Source organism: Ranitomeya variabilis, chromosome 1 (assembly GCF_051348905.1).
Source record: "Ranitomeya variabilis isolate aRanVar5 chromosome 1, aRanVar5.hap1, whole genome shotgun sequence".
NCBI classification, from domain to species: Eukaryota; Metazoa; Chordata; class Amphibia; order Anura; family Dendrobatidae; genus Ranitomeya; species Ranitomeya variabilis.
Genome location: NC_135232.1, coordinates 601401007 through 601420477, shown reverse-complemented (window position 1 = coordinate 601420477; position 19471 = coordinate 601401007). Strand labels below are relative to the sequence as shown.

The following is a 19471-nucleotide window of genomic DNA, read 5'->3' as shown; positions in this document are numbered from 1 at the left end:
CCGTGTGGCATTTGCAAAGTCCCACAGCATGCTAAATAGATGGACGCTGGAAAAGTGGCAGAAGGTGGATTTCTCTGATGAATCTTCAGTAGAATTACACAACAGCCGCCGCAAATACTGCAGGAGACCTACTGGAGCCCGTATGGATCCAAAATACACTCAGAAAACAGTTAAATTTGGTGGTGGAAAGATCATGGTCTGGGGTTACATTCAGTATGGGGGTGTGTGAAACATTTGCAAGGTGGAAGGCAATATCAATAGCCTAAAATATCCAGAAGTATTAGCTACCTCTTATATTCCAAATCATAAAAGGGGTCAAATTCTGCAGCAGGATGGTGCTCCATCTCATACATCCATCTCTACAGCAAAGTTCCTCCAGGCAAAAAAAGATCAAGGTGCTCAAGGACTGGCCAGCCCAGTCACCAGACATGAACATCATTGAGCATGTTTGGGGTAGGATGAAAGAGCAAGCTTGGAAGACAAAACCAAAGAATCGAGATGAACTCTGGGAGGCATGTAATACTGCACTCTTTGCTATTCCTGATGACTTCATTAATAAATTGTATGAATCATTATTGAACCGTATGGATGCAGTCCTTCAAGCTCATGGAAGTCACACAAAATATTAAATATGACTCTAATAGCACCACAACGTCATTCACCAATGTTATGCAACATATATTTGTATTTTAATTATTTGTTTGAATATCACATTACTTTCTTTGGGCGACAAAACTTTTGAAAAATCTGACCATTCTGTGTCCATTAACTGATCAATATTTCTGCATTGATGCCAATTTATTTTCTTAACCTAAACCACATTTCGGAGGGTTTCAGCTTTCAAAAGAATAATTTTTACATAACTTCTGTCAGGGAGTGTATGGATTTTCAACAAATTCAGTATTTTGTTTTCCAGGGGGTTGCTGGGCAGCATCGTATTCTCCCCTATACACTTGGAATATATGCATGTTTGTGGAGGGTTTGGAATTAATATCTGTTGGGTAATAGGTATTGAAGGTGTATGGCCACTTAAAAGGGTTATTGTCATCTTTAAAAATGCAATTTACTGTTTCTTAAAATTTGCATCCATTGTCGGGATAGTTACACTTTTTCTTTTTTGCTTAAAGCTTGTTGCCTCAGTGTCCAACCACCACTGCTGTCCAACAGGGGTGGCCAAATGAGCATGGTTCTTAAAAACTCTTTTCTATTAAGCTTGTAAGAATGGCTTTGACGCTGGCTAGGATTGCTGGAGCACACAGTTTTGTTCTATTCCCAGCCAGATTTAAAGCAGTGCCTATAAGTTAGACAGCAGCGGTGGTCGGTCTCCTAGGTAAGGAGTTGTAAACAACAAAAACAAGTGTCGATATCTCAAGAACGGCTGCAAATTATAATAAGCATTAAATTGTAAAAGTGCTTATTTTTGCAAGCTCTAACCAACATCAGTCACATATAAAGATGTGAATAATAACCCTTTAAGAAATACTACACTTTTATTTAATGTCTCCGGTATATGAGATTGAGAACTTGTTTAGACACTTTTCTACCCAAAGTACATGGCTCCCTCATGATGTTCCTATTGAGAGTGTTTCAATGGTGAAACACTCTTGAAGCTCTATATTGTTCTAAGGATTGGGAATTTTTCCTTGGTCTTGATTTAATACATTATTTTGTAGTTTACATTGACTTTTTGGACAATTTTCTGTAATTCATGGTTAATTCTACAGTTGTATAGGATCGCTTTGAGACGCCTTCAGGTCTTGCAAGTCCTTCTTTGCCACATTTTTGCTAGAGGCCAAAGTTCATCTTTGTCTACTTGAAATTCCAGTAGAAATGGTTTAAAAAATATCATCAGTGGAAGAAGGGGCCAAAACTGCTGCAAAAATGTCCAATGTCATAACAGCACCGCAATTCTGAGTGAAGAAAGTTCAATGAGAAGACACTAAGGAAGAAATGAGGAGAAGAGAACAGTTTTGACTTTATATCTATCCTTTCTAACTGTTCCAAATTTGCAGGAACCATCTTGAAATTTCAGATACAGTCCTGGCAAATTTGAGGCAAATTTAGGAAGATTTTACGTAGAATATGCCCAAAATGGGCATTCTTCAGCAGCCATTCCAAAGTGGGATGAAAACATTACAATTCCCACATCAATGTTGGTATCATAAGAACAATTCCAAAAATAACACAAATACTCCAGTTTAATAACTGATACTGTATTGAATAGTTAGCCAGATCAACCAACAAAATAAACAAGATTTTGCTGCCAAGTTACCAAAAAATACCACAATTCACACACCAAAAATATCTTACAAACATACTTATATAAGGAAAAAAACAAAAGGGGAAGGAGTATGAAGAGTTGAATATACACATAAATTTATTGAAAAAAAGCAGGCAGTCCCCAACTTTCCTTATAAATAGTCTCTTGTAAGACCCATCCTAGAGGGGGTGAAGTGGGCAAGGCTTCTTCAGTGCTTTACGTTGTGGATTGCAGTGCTAGCCAGTCTTTGACTTCATGTAGCCAACCTACACGTGTCGAGTCGACTCATTATTGTCTTTTTTCTTTCAATAAAGTCTATACACAGATTCGTTCTCATCTTGTCGAACATTGAATGTTTCCAAAAATTCGTCAAGCTTTTGTAAAAAAAAGTGCACATCCTCTTGGCAGAACTCTTGCTGGACCAGCTCGAGTAATGGATGCAAATATTTACCATGGATGACATGGTCTGAATGGAATAATTGTGTTTCCAACAAGTCTCCAGGATCATTCAGACCAAGATTTGATAATCTTGAGGAACATGACTTGTTTCTCAGTTTTTGTTAATATGATGAAACCCATCAATTGGGTCTTAAAATTTTGATCAATGTTTGATTTGCGATTTGTTGCAGAAACCATAATTCTTCAGAAATAGCAGTGTCTGTCCAACTTTTCTACCAATTTTGATCATCCAGTTTTTGGCTCCGAGGTCTTCTGGAATTCTTGGCCAAAGTGGATGATGGAAAGCAAACTGGTTTATTAGACATTTGAAGTCCAAGGATTTCAGAAGAACCTTGTTACTGCATAGGCATGTAAGGCCAATTAAAGCTGGACCCAGACAAGAGCATGTCTCGGATTAAAGTCTCAATGGGCGTCTTTCCAACGAGACGCACAAAGAAGAGTTGTTCTATCACTGGTGCCGATACAATGCGCAATGATGGTAGGCGCAGTAGAAGACGACCAAACCGGGTTGGCTGAGTAGGGTACTGGTTTCGGACATACTCTTCTAGGGCACACTGGGACTTCTCCTGAATGCTTTCCACGTGTCCAATATCGGACAATCCCACCGCATCTACAAAACAATAGGACATGAATTAGATATCACGAAGACTTCCAACATTGATATCTAAGGACACAACATTCAAATTGCCTCTTTTGAGAAAAAGAGGACTTAAACTCGAGGGCCAACAGCCTGAAACACTGTGTCTGCAAATTGAGATACTGATTTGGCTTTTATCCTAAGTCATATTGCACGACTCGTTAAAGGGTTGATTGTGACTTGTAGGATCGCTAATTCCAACAGGTGGCGCTATAGAGTTTAAGTCCTCTTTTTCTCAGAAGAGGCAATTTGAATATTTAATTTCCCAGAGGAGCATTGCACGGTGAATAAGCCTCCTTTCCTTGACAAGCTAGCTGGTATGTCACTCTCCATAAGGAGAAACGCTACCCCTTAGACTAAGGACACAACAGTCTTTCAAGATAAGAGCTAAAAAGTATTCAATCACTAAGTGTACCAGTTTGGCAACTGGGAGCACCAGTAATAAGGTTCAATGATAATGTAAGAATTTTATTTCAATGTCCCACCACTAAATTTGTGGATCGCTTTGCATGAATTGCCTAAACTGGTGTAGAAAATTGCATCAAACAGAGAAGGATCACAATATATGAGGCTTTACCATAATACTATCCAGATATCATATTACATGGTATAGCACAGTAAATCTTGAGAGAATATCAGAGCCTGCATAAAAGCTGAGGCAGGGAATACAGCAGCCAATTTGTGGTCTACCTTGATAGTGTGAGGAGGATGTCACAGTTCACAGCTTAACCATAGATAGGGAGGAGAAAGATAAAACACTGAAGAAACAGTACAGATAGTGTTTGGAAACAGTGAAGATTAGTGTGTGAGCAAAAGAGAATAATGTCATATACACAGTTTTGAGGGCAATTGGAAGGTTTGGAGTATTATCAATTCCCAGCAAATCATTTTGCTGCAAATTTCCTATGAAAATTCAACGTATGTCAAAAGCTTTGCTCATCTCTATTCACCACTCCTCTCAAAATATGATCTCTGTCACCAGGACCCATTCTTGGCACTTCTGATTAACAGCTGAATTTGCCAGGAAAACCAACTTTAGTGGGGGGAAATGTAGTATTATATGATGACCAATCAGATGATTGGCCATCCATGTAATGGAATGATGGTCAAATCTTGGGACCTGCATCAATAACATTTGTACCCCCTGGCTTTTGTATATGAGGTGTTATCATGAGACACCCCCTTTCATTCTCCAAGGCATATACTAATTGGCACCAAATCATCTAATACATTCAGCTCAGCACAGTATATGCCTCCTAAAAAGCTTCCTTGACCTTAGCCTGGTCTAGTTTCGATAACTCATCAATTTGTACTTGCTAGACATAAAGTAGCCCCTTGATCACCAGTGATCAGCTGTAATCTTTGACAGTGTTAAATTTCCCCACAGCACCTCCACTGGATAAATGAATTATTACACAGCGTTCATTCAAACAAATGGAAATTCTGTGTAATGTTGGACAGGACAGGTGTGCTGGTGCTCGAGCCGCCCTTTGTTACCATCTTCTACAATGGGAAAAGAACGACGATCCTAGAAATCAACGTACAACGACATCAACAATCGAAAGTTAGCTATTGATTGATGTTGACGTCTGAGCTTTGCCTTCGGTGAATAGCATACAATGTGGTTAATGATTTGCTGGTGGTGGGATCACAGACTAATCTACGGGCGTTAAACTGCCTCATTTCCATCCATGTTAGTAACAGCTTCACTCCAAAGTCAATGTCCTGTGTGGTATTTTACAGCTCGGCACTGCTCGGTTCACACAGTCCGCACAGAGGGAGCAATGTCCTTGGGATAAAGATTACTGCATTAGTCAGCTCTTGTGGGAAGGAATGCATTACACCCTTGCATGTGTTAAATATTGCCTATGGTATAGCAGGCATAATTATTAACACACTCGAGTGATACTGTGCATCACGTGTCCTTTAACTGACTCCTGACCCCATTAATGGCTTCAGAAACTGCACACGGAACTGGCTGCGTTGACAGATGTCGGGGCCGTCGCTCGCAAATAAGAGTTTCCCCATTATTGGTGTTGATTGAGAGATAGAAATTACCAGGGGTTCAAGCGCTCCCTGTCTATAAGATGACAGGATGCCTTATATATCGCGGAGAGCGCCTCAGGACCAACACCTTAACTTAGCACAGATGACTGGGCCTACCAGACGATCTTCATCTAAAGACAGGAGTAGAAAACTTTTATGATTTCCCTTTCGGACCTAATGGTTTCCATTGAATCGGCCCAGCTGGTATATCGATGTTACATTCCTTTACATGATGTTACAACCTTTAAGAAAAGTCAATATGTAAATTAACTCTTCTTAGAGTGAATGTAGCATATAATAAAGATGACCTATTTTTAAAATAGTTTTTTGTGTTTATTGTTGTTTTTTTTACGTTCTTGGCATTTTTTTATTTTCACGATCTATATAAATAAACTCAATTAGAAGTTTTGTAATTTTCATACTGGTCACTAGGGGACTCATACATCCTGTCCTTTAAAGGGAACCTGTCACCCCCCCCCCCCCCAGGCGTTTGAAACTAAAATAATAGTAATAATAGCCCCGCAGTGTCTTCTGATTTATTCACACTGCGGGGCTGGGATTCACAGGCAGGGCGGCCGCACAGGCGCCATCAGCTAGACTGCATATGAGGAAAGAGGACGGGCAGCGCTCACTGTGCCTGCCCAAGGCATGACAAAAGAGCGCAGGCGCCGGCTGATTTCAAAACAGCGCTGAGGAGGCGGCGCCCGGCGCCAAGAAGACTCGAGTGACGGCTGTGTGGCGTCTGCAGCAGGGGGGGAAAGGCCTGCCTGCCGCCAAGAAGACTTGAGTGACGGCTGTGTGGCGTCTGCAGCAGGGGGGGAAAGGCCTGCCTGCAGGACTGAAGAAAGGTATTTAGGACAAATTACAAAACGGATTATTTCTGCAGTTACAACACCAATAACTAAAAGAGCCACCTTGTCAGAATGCAGCATTACTGCTGCACAAGGTGGCTCTTTTATTTTCAAACGCCTGGGGGGGTGACAGGTTCCCTTTAAGGAAGAGTTTTCAGCAGCCTCCTTATCATCAAAGGCAGGATAACGATGACTGATAACAGCTCTAGTAGATACCATAAGTAGATAACGCTGGATCCATAGTACGTGATGTCACAGCTCACCTCCTCCTCCTCTACAATGTCTGATAACACCTCTATATACAGCTGATAGCACAGTATGCACCATTCTTAATAGGTAATATCACAGCTCACCTCCTTCCTATACTGTACAATGACTGATAATATATCTATATTCAGAAGATAACAAAGGATCCATCATTCACAATAGGTGATGTCACAGCTCACATCCTCCTCCTATACAATGACTGATAGCAGCTGTATCCGGCTGATAACACAAGACCCACCAATCATGTGATACATGATGTCACAGCTCATCTTCTCCTCCTGTACAATGACAAGTCACACCTCTACATACAGTAGATAACAAAGGATCCATCATTCACAATATGTGATGTCACAGCTCTCCTGCTTCCCCTACCTTCACAATGACTTTTGCACACGCTCATTAGATGCTTCCATATATAAGATGGGGCGGAGTCTGTTCATTGTTGCTAATCAACATGTGAATTTTTTATAAAAAACAGATAGTTAAGTCTAAAAGAGCCCCTGATTCAATAAAGATAATAAAAGCTAATTCACATTTTTATATATCCGTGAAAGTTTATGTAGATACGTAGTTGGTCGGTTGATGGAGAGTTTCACAATCTCAAAATAGTTTTTTTTGGGCCAACCCATTCCCCCCAAATAGATCCAATTCTGGAAGTGTCTAGGAACACCTACTACGCTTTTCCATCTTTTGATTATAGCTAAGAGGACCGCAGGTCTTCGTAATGAAGCTGGGGATATAGATTACAGAAAATGCAATAATATATCAATTTCAAAGGGTTCGGACATCTTTTCCTAAGAAGACGTATATAGAACAAAATATAAATTTTATTAAACAGAAAAAGGACAATACACCAAGGTAAAAATAGCCACTAGTGTCTGGAAAAAATCAGACTAGATCTGAGTGACACCACATTGGGTAGGGGGCAAAAATACAAAATTACAAAAACAAATAAATGGCAGAAGGTAACAATGTTATACTAGGTAAAAACACCCATATATCCAAAAAAGACAGTCTGAAATAATACATTTAACAAAAAAAAAATTTAAAAAAATTTTCACCATAGCTACATCTATATATTAGAAAAGAGGTCACAGTATAAAGAGACTAATGATGACAAGACCGCCACATACTGCCAATAAATATCAAGGATACTACATAATAATAACAAAGATGCCTTACCTATACCCAGATAATGGTGCCACTTCCCCTACGCGCGTTTCGGCGGCGTGCCTTCGTCAGGGGGTATAGGTAAGGCATTTTTGTTATTATTATGTAGTATCCTTGATATTTATTGGCACTTGGTGTATTGTCCTTTTTCTGTTTAATAAAATTTATATTTTGTTCTATATACGTCTTATTGTGTATATGTTCTCATGCTTATTGACGTAGAACTACTAATTTTGTCCTATTTTTGAACGCCTCTATCTGTCTATTTTTTTTATAGATTATTGATTTTTTTATGCGTTTAGTGAGGTTTCTCTTTTTGTTATTATCTTTTCCTAAGAGCAAATGTCAGGGAAAGAAGAATCAGACTATTGGATTTCAACTGCCCTAACTTTTGGTTTTCGGGTAGACAGGCCACGATCAAAAAGTCATAAGCATTTGGCCAATAGTTACCTATTGTCTATGGCCAGTCTTTAACCAGTCAACGGGATCATGTAACACAAGGGTGAAGATTCAGGGTTATCTTCAATTCAGCCAACCAAAAATATATACTTTTACAATGTATTTGTTTAGATGTTTCCTCTTGTAAAATAAAAATTTATTAACCTCCTACAGCCTGCAAGGTCACTTTTCAAAAATATCTTTTAAATAGGTCTCATCTAAAAAATGTTAAATAGGTCAACCACTTTTTCTATTGTTGGTTCAGTTTGGCTGGCTGAATTGTCCCAAAAATTGTGAAGTCTCGGGATTGCAACATATCCAATCTTTATGTTCCATGGGAGATGAGCCAAGGATTTACTCCACTTCTCACGTGTATGACAGGGTAGAAGTGTTTGGAGGATTGAAGGACATTCAGCCAAGCAAGCATATGAATGTGGCCACCCTTCTGATAGAAGAAGCGTAGAAAGCTCTCGACCCTGCATCTTTTCTGACTGATGCTATCTACTACTTTGTGTAAAATGGTAATTTTTTTAAGCAATGCATGTGAATCGAATCGAATTGCAAATTCTTAGAATTTCTTAAAATTTCACACAATTTCAATTTTTATTTCATTTATTGGCTCTTCGGTAAAGTCCTGAGCTAGTATCTACAGGAATTTATCTAAAAGTCATAATCTGGTCAAATAAATGCACCCCTATATTTTTGGAAACCTAGCATGAAAAATGAAGAAATCATATGTAAGGTCCCATCGGGAAGTTCAACCTGATTTATCTATGGGTGTAACTACGGACTAATATTTCCCTTAAGATAAGAATTCCTGTAGAAACTGAAGTGCAGGGTCAGAAGAAATATCAATTTGACTACTTATGTAAATGGAAACTTCAAAAACATGAAAAGAGAATTTTTTGAAAAATTGTGAGATTTATTTGGTTGAGGAAGGGTTAACAAAAATGGTGTAAGGCTGAGTTATGCCTGCAATGGGCAGCATTTAGACCAGTCTCTGGCACTTGTGTCAGGGTAGCAGGTGGGCATGGCTGATTTAGCAGGGACACCCGTCAAGTGTCTCAGTTATGATCATTGGGATCTTTGAAGGTCAACTTGAAATGTCACTGGAGGGCCTCTGTATGGCTGCCTGACATTATCCATCTGACCTGGCAGGCACCCCTCCTGCGTACAATAAATCATCCACACTGATTGTTACCCCTGCGGTTCAGCATCAGTTACCGACATTGGTGACAACATGACACAGGAGACTTGCGCTCACACTGACATCAACCTTCATGGCTTTGAAAATGGCCGTTCTGGAGATCTCCCGTACGTATTACAGGCCCTACATTCCATAGAGGCAGCCTTTATATACAGTGCTGGGTAATTTACTGCAACCCATAAGTGTTGAGAACAATATTTGCTCTAGGCTTTGAAAGGTTACAACCAGGACAAACATCTTACGAGCCTTCTTCACCATCACAGTTGTCACCAACTGTTCTCTTGCCTCCTACAATGCATTGAGTGCGGCATCCAAGAAATACCAGGATCAGTTCAGTTTTAAGAACCTTTTAACCCATATAGTGCAAGGGTCACACATGACCTTAAACAGCCAATCAGATACTTGAAACTGTCAATGATGAAATGTAGCAGCTGATTGGTTGAGCAATGACAAACATCCCAATAGTAGGGTCCAACAACTAAGGGGGCCCATGTGCACTCAGACACAAGGTGCAGTAATAATAATAATAATTTTATTTCTATAGCGCCAACATATTCCGCAGCACTTTACATTTTAGAGGGGACTTGTAAGTAATTAAAGAAGCACTCCTCCTCTCCGCCTCCTCCCATCAAAAGTTTTATCCTCTTAATATATTGCAGTCATCATATTATATGGCACTGTGTACTTACAATTGCTACTTTTCCCTTTCTACCCAGTTAGTTGAAGTAGAATATGATTTCAACAGGGAAAAGACACTTCCTGTTTCTACATAGATCAGAGAAAAGAGAATAATTAAATGGGTTTTCCACTACTAGGAAAACCCCTTCTTCATTTAGATGCTTGGCACTGATAAAGTAATAAAGCTTATACTCACTTCTAGTGCCGGCACCATTTCAGCGGTGTCGGCTCTCGTGTCCCAGGGGATCTCGTGCAGTTGTTATGATACGTGACCCCAGCGCAAATCAGCGCTGGCGTCATAGTCCCTGCATTCGGATGTATTGAACATTAAGAGGAAGTCACAGTTCCTCTTGATGTTCAATAAGTCTGAAAGGGACAGTGATGCCAGGCACCACGTGTCACAACACCGCAGGAAAGCCCCGGGACCGCCAGTGCTGACACCACTGAGATGCTGCCAGCACGAGAAGTGAGTATAGGCTTTATTACTTTATTAGTGCCAAGCATCTAAATGAAGAAGAGGTTGTCCTAGTACTGAAAAACCCCTTTAACTGGGTAGAAAGGCAAAATGAGCAATTGTAAGTACACAGTGCTATATAATATGATGATTGCAATATATTAAGAGGATAAAAATTTTGATGGGAAAAGGAGAAGGAGGAGAGGAGGAGGAGGGCTTCATTAATATGGCTTTCACAACCAGGCATTAGTTGTCACATTTCTGTGGCATGACATCACTGTATGCATTATTCTTTTATGGTGACATCGCTTTTTGTATACTTTCTGTTCTGAAAGCTGTAATGACACTGATAAGATCACTCCTGAACTGTTGGACCACTATATGAATTTTCCCACTATTATTACCTCATTATGCACATGTTCCATTTACTGTTATATCACTGTGTGCATTATTCCTGTACTGTAACATCACTGTGTGCATCAGTGGCGTATCCAGGGGGGGCCGCCGGGGCATGTGCCCCGGACGCAGCCGACACGGGGGCGCCAGCGGGCCGCCTGATGCGGTGGTTCATGGAGGAGGCTCCCCGTTGGCGGAATTCTGCCGCCCCCACACTGAGATTCTTCCGTTCTCTGAGACGGCTGTCAAATTGACAGCCGGCTCAGAGAAAGCGCTGCGTGTTGGTTCCCAAGGATGTACTAGCGTCTTCAGACGCTAGTACCCTTGATCTATGCCCTGACTGCCGCCGGCACTTCAACATCAGTGAAGCGCCAGCAGCGTGATCAGGTCACATGATCACGCTGCTGACATAACTCGCCGGCTCTTCACAGGCAGCCTTGCGGTTTGTGGTAAGTGCTCCAGCTCCAGATGGCTGGGTAATAGAGGCTGGAGCTGAAGACATCGAAGACTTAACGTTGGAAATTTAAGGGGCCTACTAAGTACTCGGCTAGGAAGGGATGGTTGTGCTCGGCGGGGACGCTATTTGGCAGCAGACGTCACACAAGGTCGCAAGGATAGGGAGGGAGCAGGGTAGGGGGAGTAAATTGACTGTGTGAGGACTGAAGCAAGGCCAGGGGGCTGGATGGGTGCAATGTCCTGATTTCTGCCCCCATAATGTGCTCAGATTTCTTCTGCCCCCCTAATGTCCTGATTTCTGCTAAATATGTTCCTCAGATTTCTCCACCACATGCAACTGCACCGGGGAAGGGGGGGGGGATGAGGGCAGAAATCTGAGGACATTATGGGGGCAGAAAACAGGACATTATGGTGGCAGAAATCTGAGCACATTATGGGGGCAGAAATCTGAGGACGTTATAGGGGGCAGAAATCTGAGGACATTATAGGGGGCGGAAATCTGAGGACTGTACCCTGGCTTGGTCAAATAGAGTTTCAATAGAGTGAAGGTTCAAATGGGGGGGGGGGGGGGCGCCAAATTGATCCTTTGCCCCTGGTGCAGGAAAAGCTAGATACACCTCTGGTGTGCATTATCCTTGTACTGCCTTCTCACTGTGTACTATCACTTTACTATGACATCACTGTGCACATTATTATTGTATTAAGACATCACTTTGTACAGTATCCCACTATTCTGACATCACTGTGTGCGTTATGGTACATCTGTACTGTAACATCATTGGGTATATCATCCCTGTACTGTGACATCAGTGTGTACATCATCCCTGTACTGTGTAGTAGATTGCAAGCTCTTATGAGTACGGTCGTCATTATGCATTAATTATTGTATTATCTTTAACATTGTTACTTATGACTTGTATATGAATTGTTGAATTGTAAATCGCCGCGGAATATGTTGGCGCTATATAAATAAAGATTATTATTATTACTGTGACATCACTGTGTTTATTATTCCTGTATTGTGACATCATTTTGTGCATTATCCCTTCACTATGACATCAATTTGTACATTATGTCCGTACTGTGACAGCACTGTGTACGTCATCCCTGTACTGTGACATCACTGGATATATCATCCCTCTATCATGACATCACTGTTTATTATTTTAATGCTGTGACATCACTATGTCCATTATCCCTCTGCTATGGCATAATTGTGCTTATTACCCTTGTACTGTGACTTCACGTTTTACATCATCCCTGCAATGTGACATCATTGGGTACATCATCCCTGTACTGTGACATCACTGGGTACATCATCCCGCTATCATGACATCACTGTTGTGAATGCTATGTCCATTAGCCCTCTACTATGACATTATTATACTTATTAACCCTGTACTGTGACATCACTGTGTACATAGTCTCTGTATTGTGGCACCACTGCCTACACTATCCCTGTATTGTTAAATCACTGTGTGCATTATCCATGTTCTGTGACATGACCGTATACCTACTAGCTGCACTGTTACATCACTGTGCGCATTATTTCTGTACTGTAACATGACTGTGTACATCATCCCTGTACTGTGACATCCCCTGTACATTTTATCTGTGTCCTCTAACATCACTGTGCTTGTTATGCCTGTACCGTGACATCACTGTTTTTGCCAATACCTTTGTGCATTATCCCAGGTTTTGTGAGATTACTGTGCATAAGGCAAAGCAAAGTAATCATAAACTTATTGTTCTGAACTTGTTGATGGAAGTCATGCGATGTAGATCCCCATTTCAAGATTGCTATGGGGTCCTGGGGGAACTTTTTGACTGCTAATTGTTTATATCCATGACGGGTAGATATATTGTTTAATAAATAATGTAAATTTAGGTATTCACTCTGAATTTTTATTTATAGTTCCACAGTCGGTGGTATCACTCACATGCGCAGTTTTGTGCCTAAAAAAAAAAAAACTAAAGAAAAAAAAAATAATAGAATATCAGTTTGATGGGGATCGAGCCCCCTGGGACTTGCATTAGTCCCCAAACCCAAAATGTAACCTCTAACAATAAATTAACAACCTACAGGTTAATAAAATAGATGCCTATAATATTTTTTGTATCGAATAATACTTTTTCCTGGCAGGGTTAAAAAATTTGATAAAAAATGTCTTTGACTCTGTAGAACTGCTGTTAGAATAAAGATATAACAGTGGGCTACTGGATGTGCCAGTTGTCTAAGCACATAGACAACTAAAGCCCATTAGACTAATGTCGACTGAACCCACCAATGAAGATGGTTTTCACCAACAGTCTAATGTGTATGGAGGCCAGGACAAATGATAGTCTGATCGAAGATGTCCATCGTGTATGTCTAATTTTGCACTGCCAATCGTATTCCTCTTCCAGAGATGAGGTGCTGCCAGACAAGTCTGGCAACAGCTTTCTCAAACGGAGGAGAACTTGGATAAACGAGCAGTTCTGTCTATGTACAACTATCTTATGAGGAGTTTGCAAAGAGCAACACAATTTGTTAAAAAATCGTACTCACCAGGTGTAAACAAGGCAACGGCTTTCAAGCAGGAGTACTCCGCGGAGTCAACATGAAGTGCCTTCAACTTTTCCACCTGTTCTTGAAAGACCCGGATATGGTCCATGAAAGCCACGACTCTGTCAGCAGACATGGGAGATGCGTGGAGGCCGGCTGCTGCCAGCAACGGTGCCACATGAAGAGGCATGGAGCACTGAGCAGCGTTGAGGACGAAGAGCTCACTCCATGTCATGCGAAGGAGAGCAACTTGGTCTGAGAGCTGGAAGTCAGGGAAAAAAGGAATGTTCTTGGCCCACTCAATAGCACTGAAGAGCAAACGGGCGGCCAATTCACAGATGTTCTCAATTCCCATGATATTGTTGGGCTGGAGGCACTGGGCACCATATCGAGAAGTTGGATATGGTTCTGCTCGGAGAAGCAAGGAGATGAATCCTGTTAAGTAAGAGTGACCATTGTAGGGATCCACGTTGTTCAGAGCATATTGGCCAGGGCTGGTCTGGGGGTGCGACATTCGTCCACGCTGGACTGCTACAAAGAAAAAACAAGTTGCGGATCACTATTCAAGTTCTGAGAGACCCATCAGTGAATTTGTGAGCGACAGAACAAAAAAGCTATACATCTTAAGAATGTAAATCTTAATTTCTAAGTTCTGATCGTAATCCACAACCCTCTTTGATGTTGCATTTCATTCACCTGTGGAAGTTTAACCCTAGCTAAATTTCACTAGGGAACAAAAAGGGCACATTTCATAACTGCCCTGTGAACTCAACATTTTTATAAAAGATCTTAACTATGTACTTGAAATACAAACTAAAAAATATTTACATGAACCACAAAGGCCATCAAATCTTGTAATGGGAAACCAAATCTACCTTTCTCATGGGATCTAAAAAAGGGAAATCATGGTGTAACAGCAGACAAAATTAAAGAACTTAAAAATAGTAAAAAAAAATTGATATTTCTACTTTGATAATGGCCAAATTGTACTTGAAAGAAGAAGACATAAAAAGTCGTTTAATGTTTACTGGTCATATATCCAGAGGGGATTGCTCTTTAAAACCACTAGAGGGAGTCACATCATACGCGAAACAAATAAATATGTATAAATATATAAAAAACACAAAAATAATTATAACATCGTAGAATTAATTAAATAAAAGATCTAATAATGTTTCACCTGCATTAAATTTCTCAAAATTATACAAAAACTTTTAAAATAAATATATATAATGCCAAGAAGGGCCATAGTGATGTCACAAAAATGCCAAAAACGCAAAAGATAAAAAAAATAATAATAAGCGTTGAAATAACACTAACATATTCTGACAAATAGACAGAAATAATGAAAATAAATATATAATACCAACAAACAAAAAAATCATTGTTACCCTTTAAAAAATATTTTAAAAAATTATAATACATATTTTAATACTTATTAAATATTTAATACATTTTTTAACTGTATATACATTTTAGGCCCTTTTCCTAAATTCCTAAATTATTTTTCATTATTATTTTGGTAATGTAATATTTTATGGTTGTAAAAAAAACTAGCTTTTTTTGTTTAACTGGTTTTACACAGTGTTTGTAAGCTGTAGGCCATAAGATAAGAAGCTGACCTGTGATAATACTGGCCTATAAAGATTACCGTACTTACAGTCATTTAAACATAAAGATAAAAATCACTACAGGTGAAAAAAAAAATGTTTGATGCAGAAATATGTAGGTTTCCATTTCTTTAGGTCTTTAAAGGTTATAGTGTTTGAAATCCGGCACACCTGCCTTTTCTTGTCAAAAGCCAAGTTAACGCAACGCGATAATTCTACCTTTTGCCTTTCGTGATTTTGGCTTTACATTCTATGTGGGCAAAAAAAAATTTACATGAGAAAAAGAAACACAGAAAAAGAAAAAAATTACAGAAATAACAAAAGACTTTAATTTGTAAAGCGCTGCGGAATATGTTGGCGCTATATAAATAAAATTATTATTATTATTATTATAAAAGACAGAGACAACTAAAACCCTACACATACTACGTGAAATTCCCTTTTGGAAAATAATTAGGTTAATATGATGGCTAGGACACCTAAACATCCTTGCCCCTTTTTCCCTTAGCCTCAAGTCAGTTTGGTCTTGAGAGCCCAGGTAGGCATTTGCCATATTACTCTCTTCATGGTCATGTCTGGGTCATCGGTAGCCCTCTCACCGGCCCAGTTGAGTCTCGAAATTCTCTTTCATTCGGCAGTGACTTGTGTCTCTCTAGCAGGAGAAGTTCATGACCCAATATTATCAAGACATACTACTCTATCTGGGGTGAATAGGGTCTTATTTTGAGCTTTGTATACCACCCTCCCCCCCCAAAAAAAATATACTTTTTTTTTAGTGCTGGGCTAAACCATTACTATAATGGCCACTTGGCTTTAAGTGCAGTAGCCACATCTGCTCAACCATTTAATTACAGAGGAGAATTGATCATAGTTATACAACGTGTCATAACAGGAGAGGTGACTCGAAGAAAAATCACCAGAGTCACCATAAATTATTGGTAATTAACTCATTCAGTTTACATCTTACTGTTCAGTTCAAATGACCGTTTTTTTATGTGCTGTTTTTTTCCTGGTGGGGGAGTTTGTCTTAATATTATAACACCCCCTCCACCTCTCCTCTCATGTTATGCAGAAAATATATGTCCTGAAGCCACCACTATGGCCTGTCTCTGTGTATGAGGAATATTAATGGAATCATGAGGTTCACAAATCAAAGAAGACTCCTAGAAAAATGTCTCCAGAATTTTTGTATTTATTTATTTTACCCAATGATGTAAAGGTATATTTATGGGTTGTGGCAAGAATAAGTTGCAATGCTAAAGAGCCCCACATACAAAGCTGCCTACACGGCAAAGAGGAGAGTAAATCGCTGCCTGTGAGGTATGAAAAATGGATCCATAAGAAAGTAACAATTTTTACCAAACATAGCTCCACTCTTGTGTGTGCACTATGACTGGTAATACAATTCACATCACTGGCAATAGCAATCATAGACAAGTATGGTCAGGAAAACTTAGTCAATCTATTGGATACCAGGAATCAAGAAACAAAAGAAAACCTTCTTTTTTTGGAAGACACATATCTAAATCTATAAGATTTAGGATGGGGTCTAGAACTAGATGGCCGCCAATTAATCAGTTTGTCTTAATGAAGAAATATGCATAGAAACCTGGACCTTTGCCCTGCTGAAGAAAAAATAACTAGGTCATTGGCATGATTTCCCTTCCTAACTCTAACCCTAACCTAAGTCCGTATAGTAACCCTAACCTTACCACTAACTCTAACCCTAACACTAATCTTGCTCTACTCTTAACTCTAACCCTAACATTAACTCTTTCTCTGGCATTAATTCTATCCCTAACTCTAACTCTTTCTCTAACCTTAATTTTAACTCTAACCCCAACTCTTTCACTGGCATTACTTCAAACACTAAGTCTAGTCCTCTTTCTCTACCCTTAATTCTAACCCTGACTCTAACCCTAACTCTTTCTGTTGCCTAATTCTAAACCTAACTCTTTCTCTACTCTTAATTTTAACCCTAACCCTAACTCTAACCCTAACTCTTTTTCTACACTTAATTCTAACCCTAACTCTTTCTCTTACCTTAGTTATAACCCAAACAATTTCTCTAATATTAATTCTAACTTTAACTCTTTCACTAGCCTTAATTTTAACCCTAGCTCCTTTTCTACCATTAATTCTAACCCCAACTCTTTCTTTACCCTTTAATCTACCCCAAACTATAACCCAGCTCTTTCTCTACTCTTAATTCTAATCTTAACTCTAAGCCTAACTCTTTCTCTTACCTTAATTCCAACCTGAACAATTTATCTAACATTAATTCTAGCCCTAACTTTTTCACCAACCCAGAATATTTTGTAATCTGGCAGTGAGCAAATCCTTTTGATAGCCAAGTGCGGAGTGGCTTTTTAGTATTGCATAGAATCTTGTTTCCGCGACAAGAAAACTAGACTGCCAGCTCCTGTGTGGCAGGAATAAGTGAATGATCCATGTAACACAGCATAATATGCCAGTATTATATGGATAATGGTAGTAATAATCACTCGTGTCACCCACAGTATATAAAAGCCAGGTTTTTCCTCTCTAGAAGCTTATTTTCAGTGCAAATTAGGCCCTTCCTTTGATATAAAATGGTAATTTTCTGCAAAGGTCAGCTGACCTGAATATATTAGACACTCACTGAGCTGATGAGATGTTGGCAAATGGTCTAATGGTTTAACCTATTACCTGCTATGCTTCGGCGGAAGAGAATTAGCTACTGACAGAAGCGTTAATAGAAGATGATCCAATCTCCAATGTTTTTAAATCTGTTTACAGATTTTGAGAAAACCAAGTTAATGCAAAATGATTTTTTTTGTTCGGTCAATTGGTTACATGTAAGCTCATTTTTATGAGGGCATTGTTGCATTAGCAGTGTTACTTTCCCATGGGATAGACCTACCACACCCAGAAGATGTATGGCTGGAGTAAATCCGGCTCATAATTAATGACATTTTAAAGAGTTCTATTTTTCTTTGTAAACCCCGAGCTGATATGGGAAACTCAGATTCTCACAAGATTATCCTGATTTTTATGGAGGTAAGGTCATATCAGGTCCTTTCTCCTCTGAACAGCTAATCAGATGTAATACCTGAAGGTTTCTCTTTGTATAAACGACAGTCTAAAGTTTATGGGGGCCTCCTAACTCTCCACCAACAAATGATGTCAAGGGAGATAAGGATCCCACATGTCTGATTTTGAACTGTTGATGCTTTAATTCTCGGTGAAATAAGCCACTACCAGAGGAGTCTCTCATAGAGGACAAAGGAGTGTTCCGCAGAGTGAGCCCTCCTATATATAGAGGAGAGAGCTGCCAGCCGAAACAATAGCTTGAACCATCGTTCGGCTTACATCTACACTGTGTTTGGGGCCTCTTAGGCCAGGTTCAGGTTTAGGTGGCTGTATTTACCAGTACATATATGGACCATAATGCCAGAACTAACAGCATCATAAGTGTATATGAGACTGTGAGTTTGGGTTTGTAGACCCACGGTTGGCATGGGCATTGTTGTCCGTATACAGACCATAAAATATGGCCATATGAACCCAGCTTTAAAGCTTTTTTAAACTAGTTAATGACCAACCAAAGCTATGGTTTTACAGTCTCTTAAGAGAGCCTTAAAAACAATTTTAAAAACAATTTTTATTTACAGTACAGACCAAAAGTTTGGACACACCTTCTCATTTAAACATTTTTCTGTATTTTCATGACTATAAAAATTGTACATTCACACTGAAGGCATCAAAACTATGAATTAACACATGTGGAATTATATACTTAACAAAAAAGTGTGAAACAACTGAAATTATCTCTTATATTCTAGGTTCTTCAAAGTAGCCACCTTTTGCTTTGATGACTGCTTTGCACACTCTTGGCATTCTCTTGATGAGCTTCAAGAGGTAGTCACCTGGAATGGTCTTCCAACAATCTTGAAGGAGTTCCCAGAGATGCTTAGCACTTGTTGGCCCTTTTGCCTTCACTCTGCGGTCCAGCTCA

General features: G+C 39.6%; 1 protein-coding gene across 3 annotated transcripts in view; it reads right to left on the bottom strand.

The window, feature by feature from the left end:
- Positions 1-2192: 2192 nt before the first annotated feature.
- Positions 2193-19471, bottom strand: part of LOC143769947 (nuclear receptor subfamily 2 group F member 5-like) — a 30298-nt gene continuing 13019 nt past the window's right edge. Inside the window, exons 3-5 of one of the 3 annotated variants that reach the window (XM_077259049.1) lie at positions 13868-14395; positions 13260-13275; positions 2193-3329 (exon numbers count right to left, since the gene is read on the bottom strand). In XM_077259049.1, the coding sequence (XP_077115164.1) occupies positions 3122-3329; positions 13260-13275; positions 13868-14395 (752 nt within the window). In that variant the 3' untranslated portion in view covers positions 2193-3121. The remainder of the gene's footprint in view (positions 3330-13259; positions 13276-13867; positions 14396-19471) is intronic. The other 2 variants (XM_077259031.1, XM_077259039.1) reach the window with 2 other exon arrangements.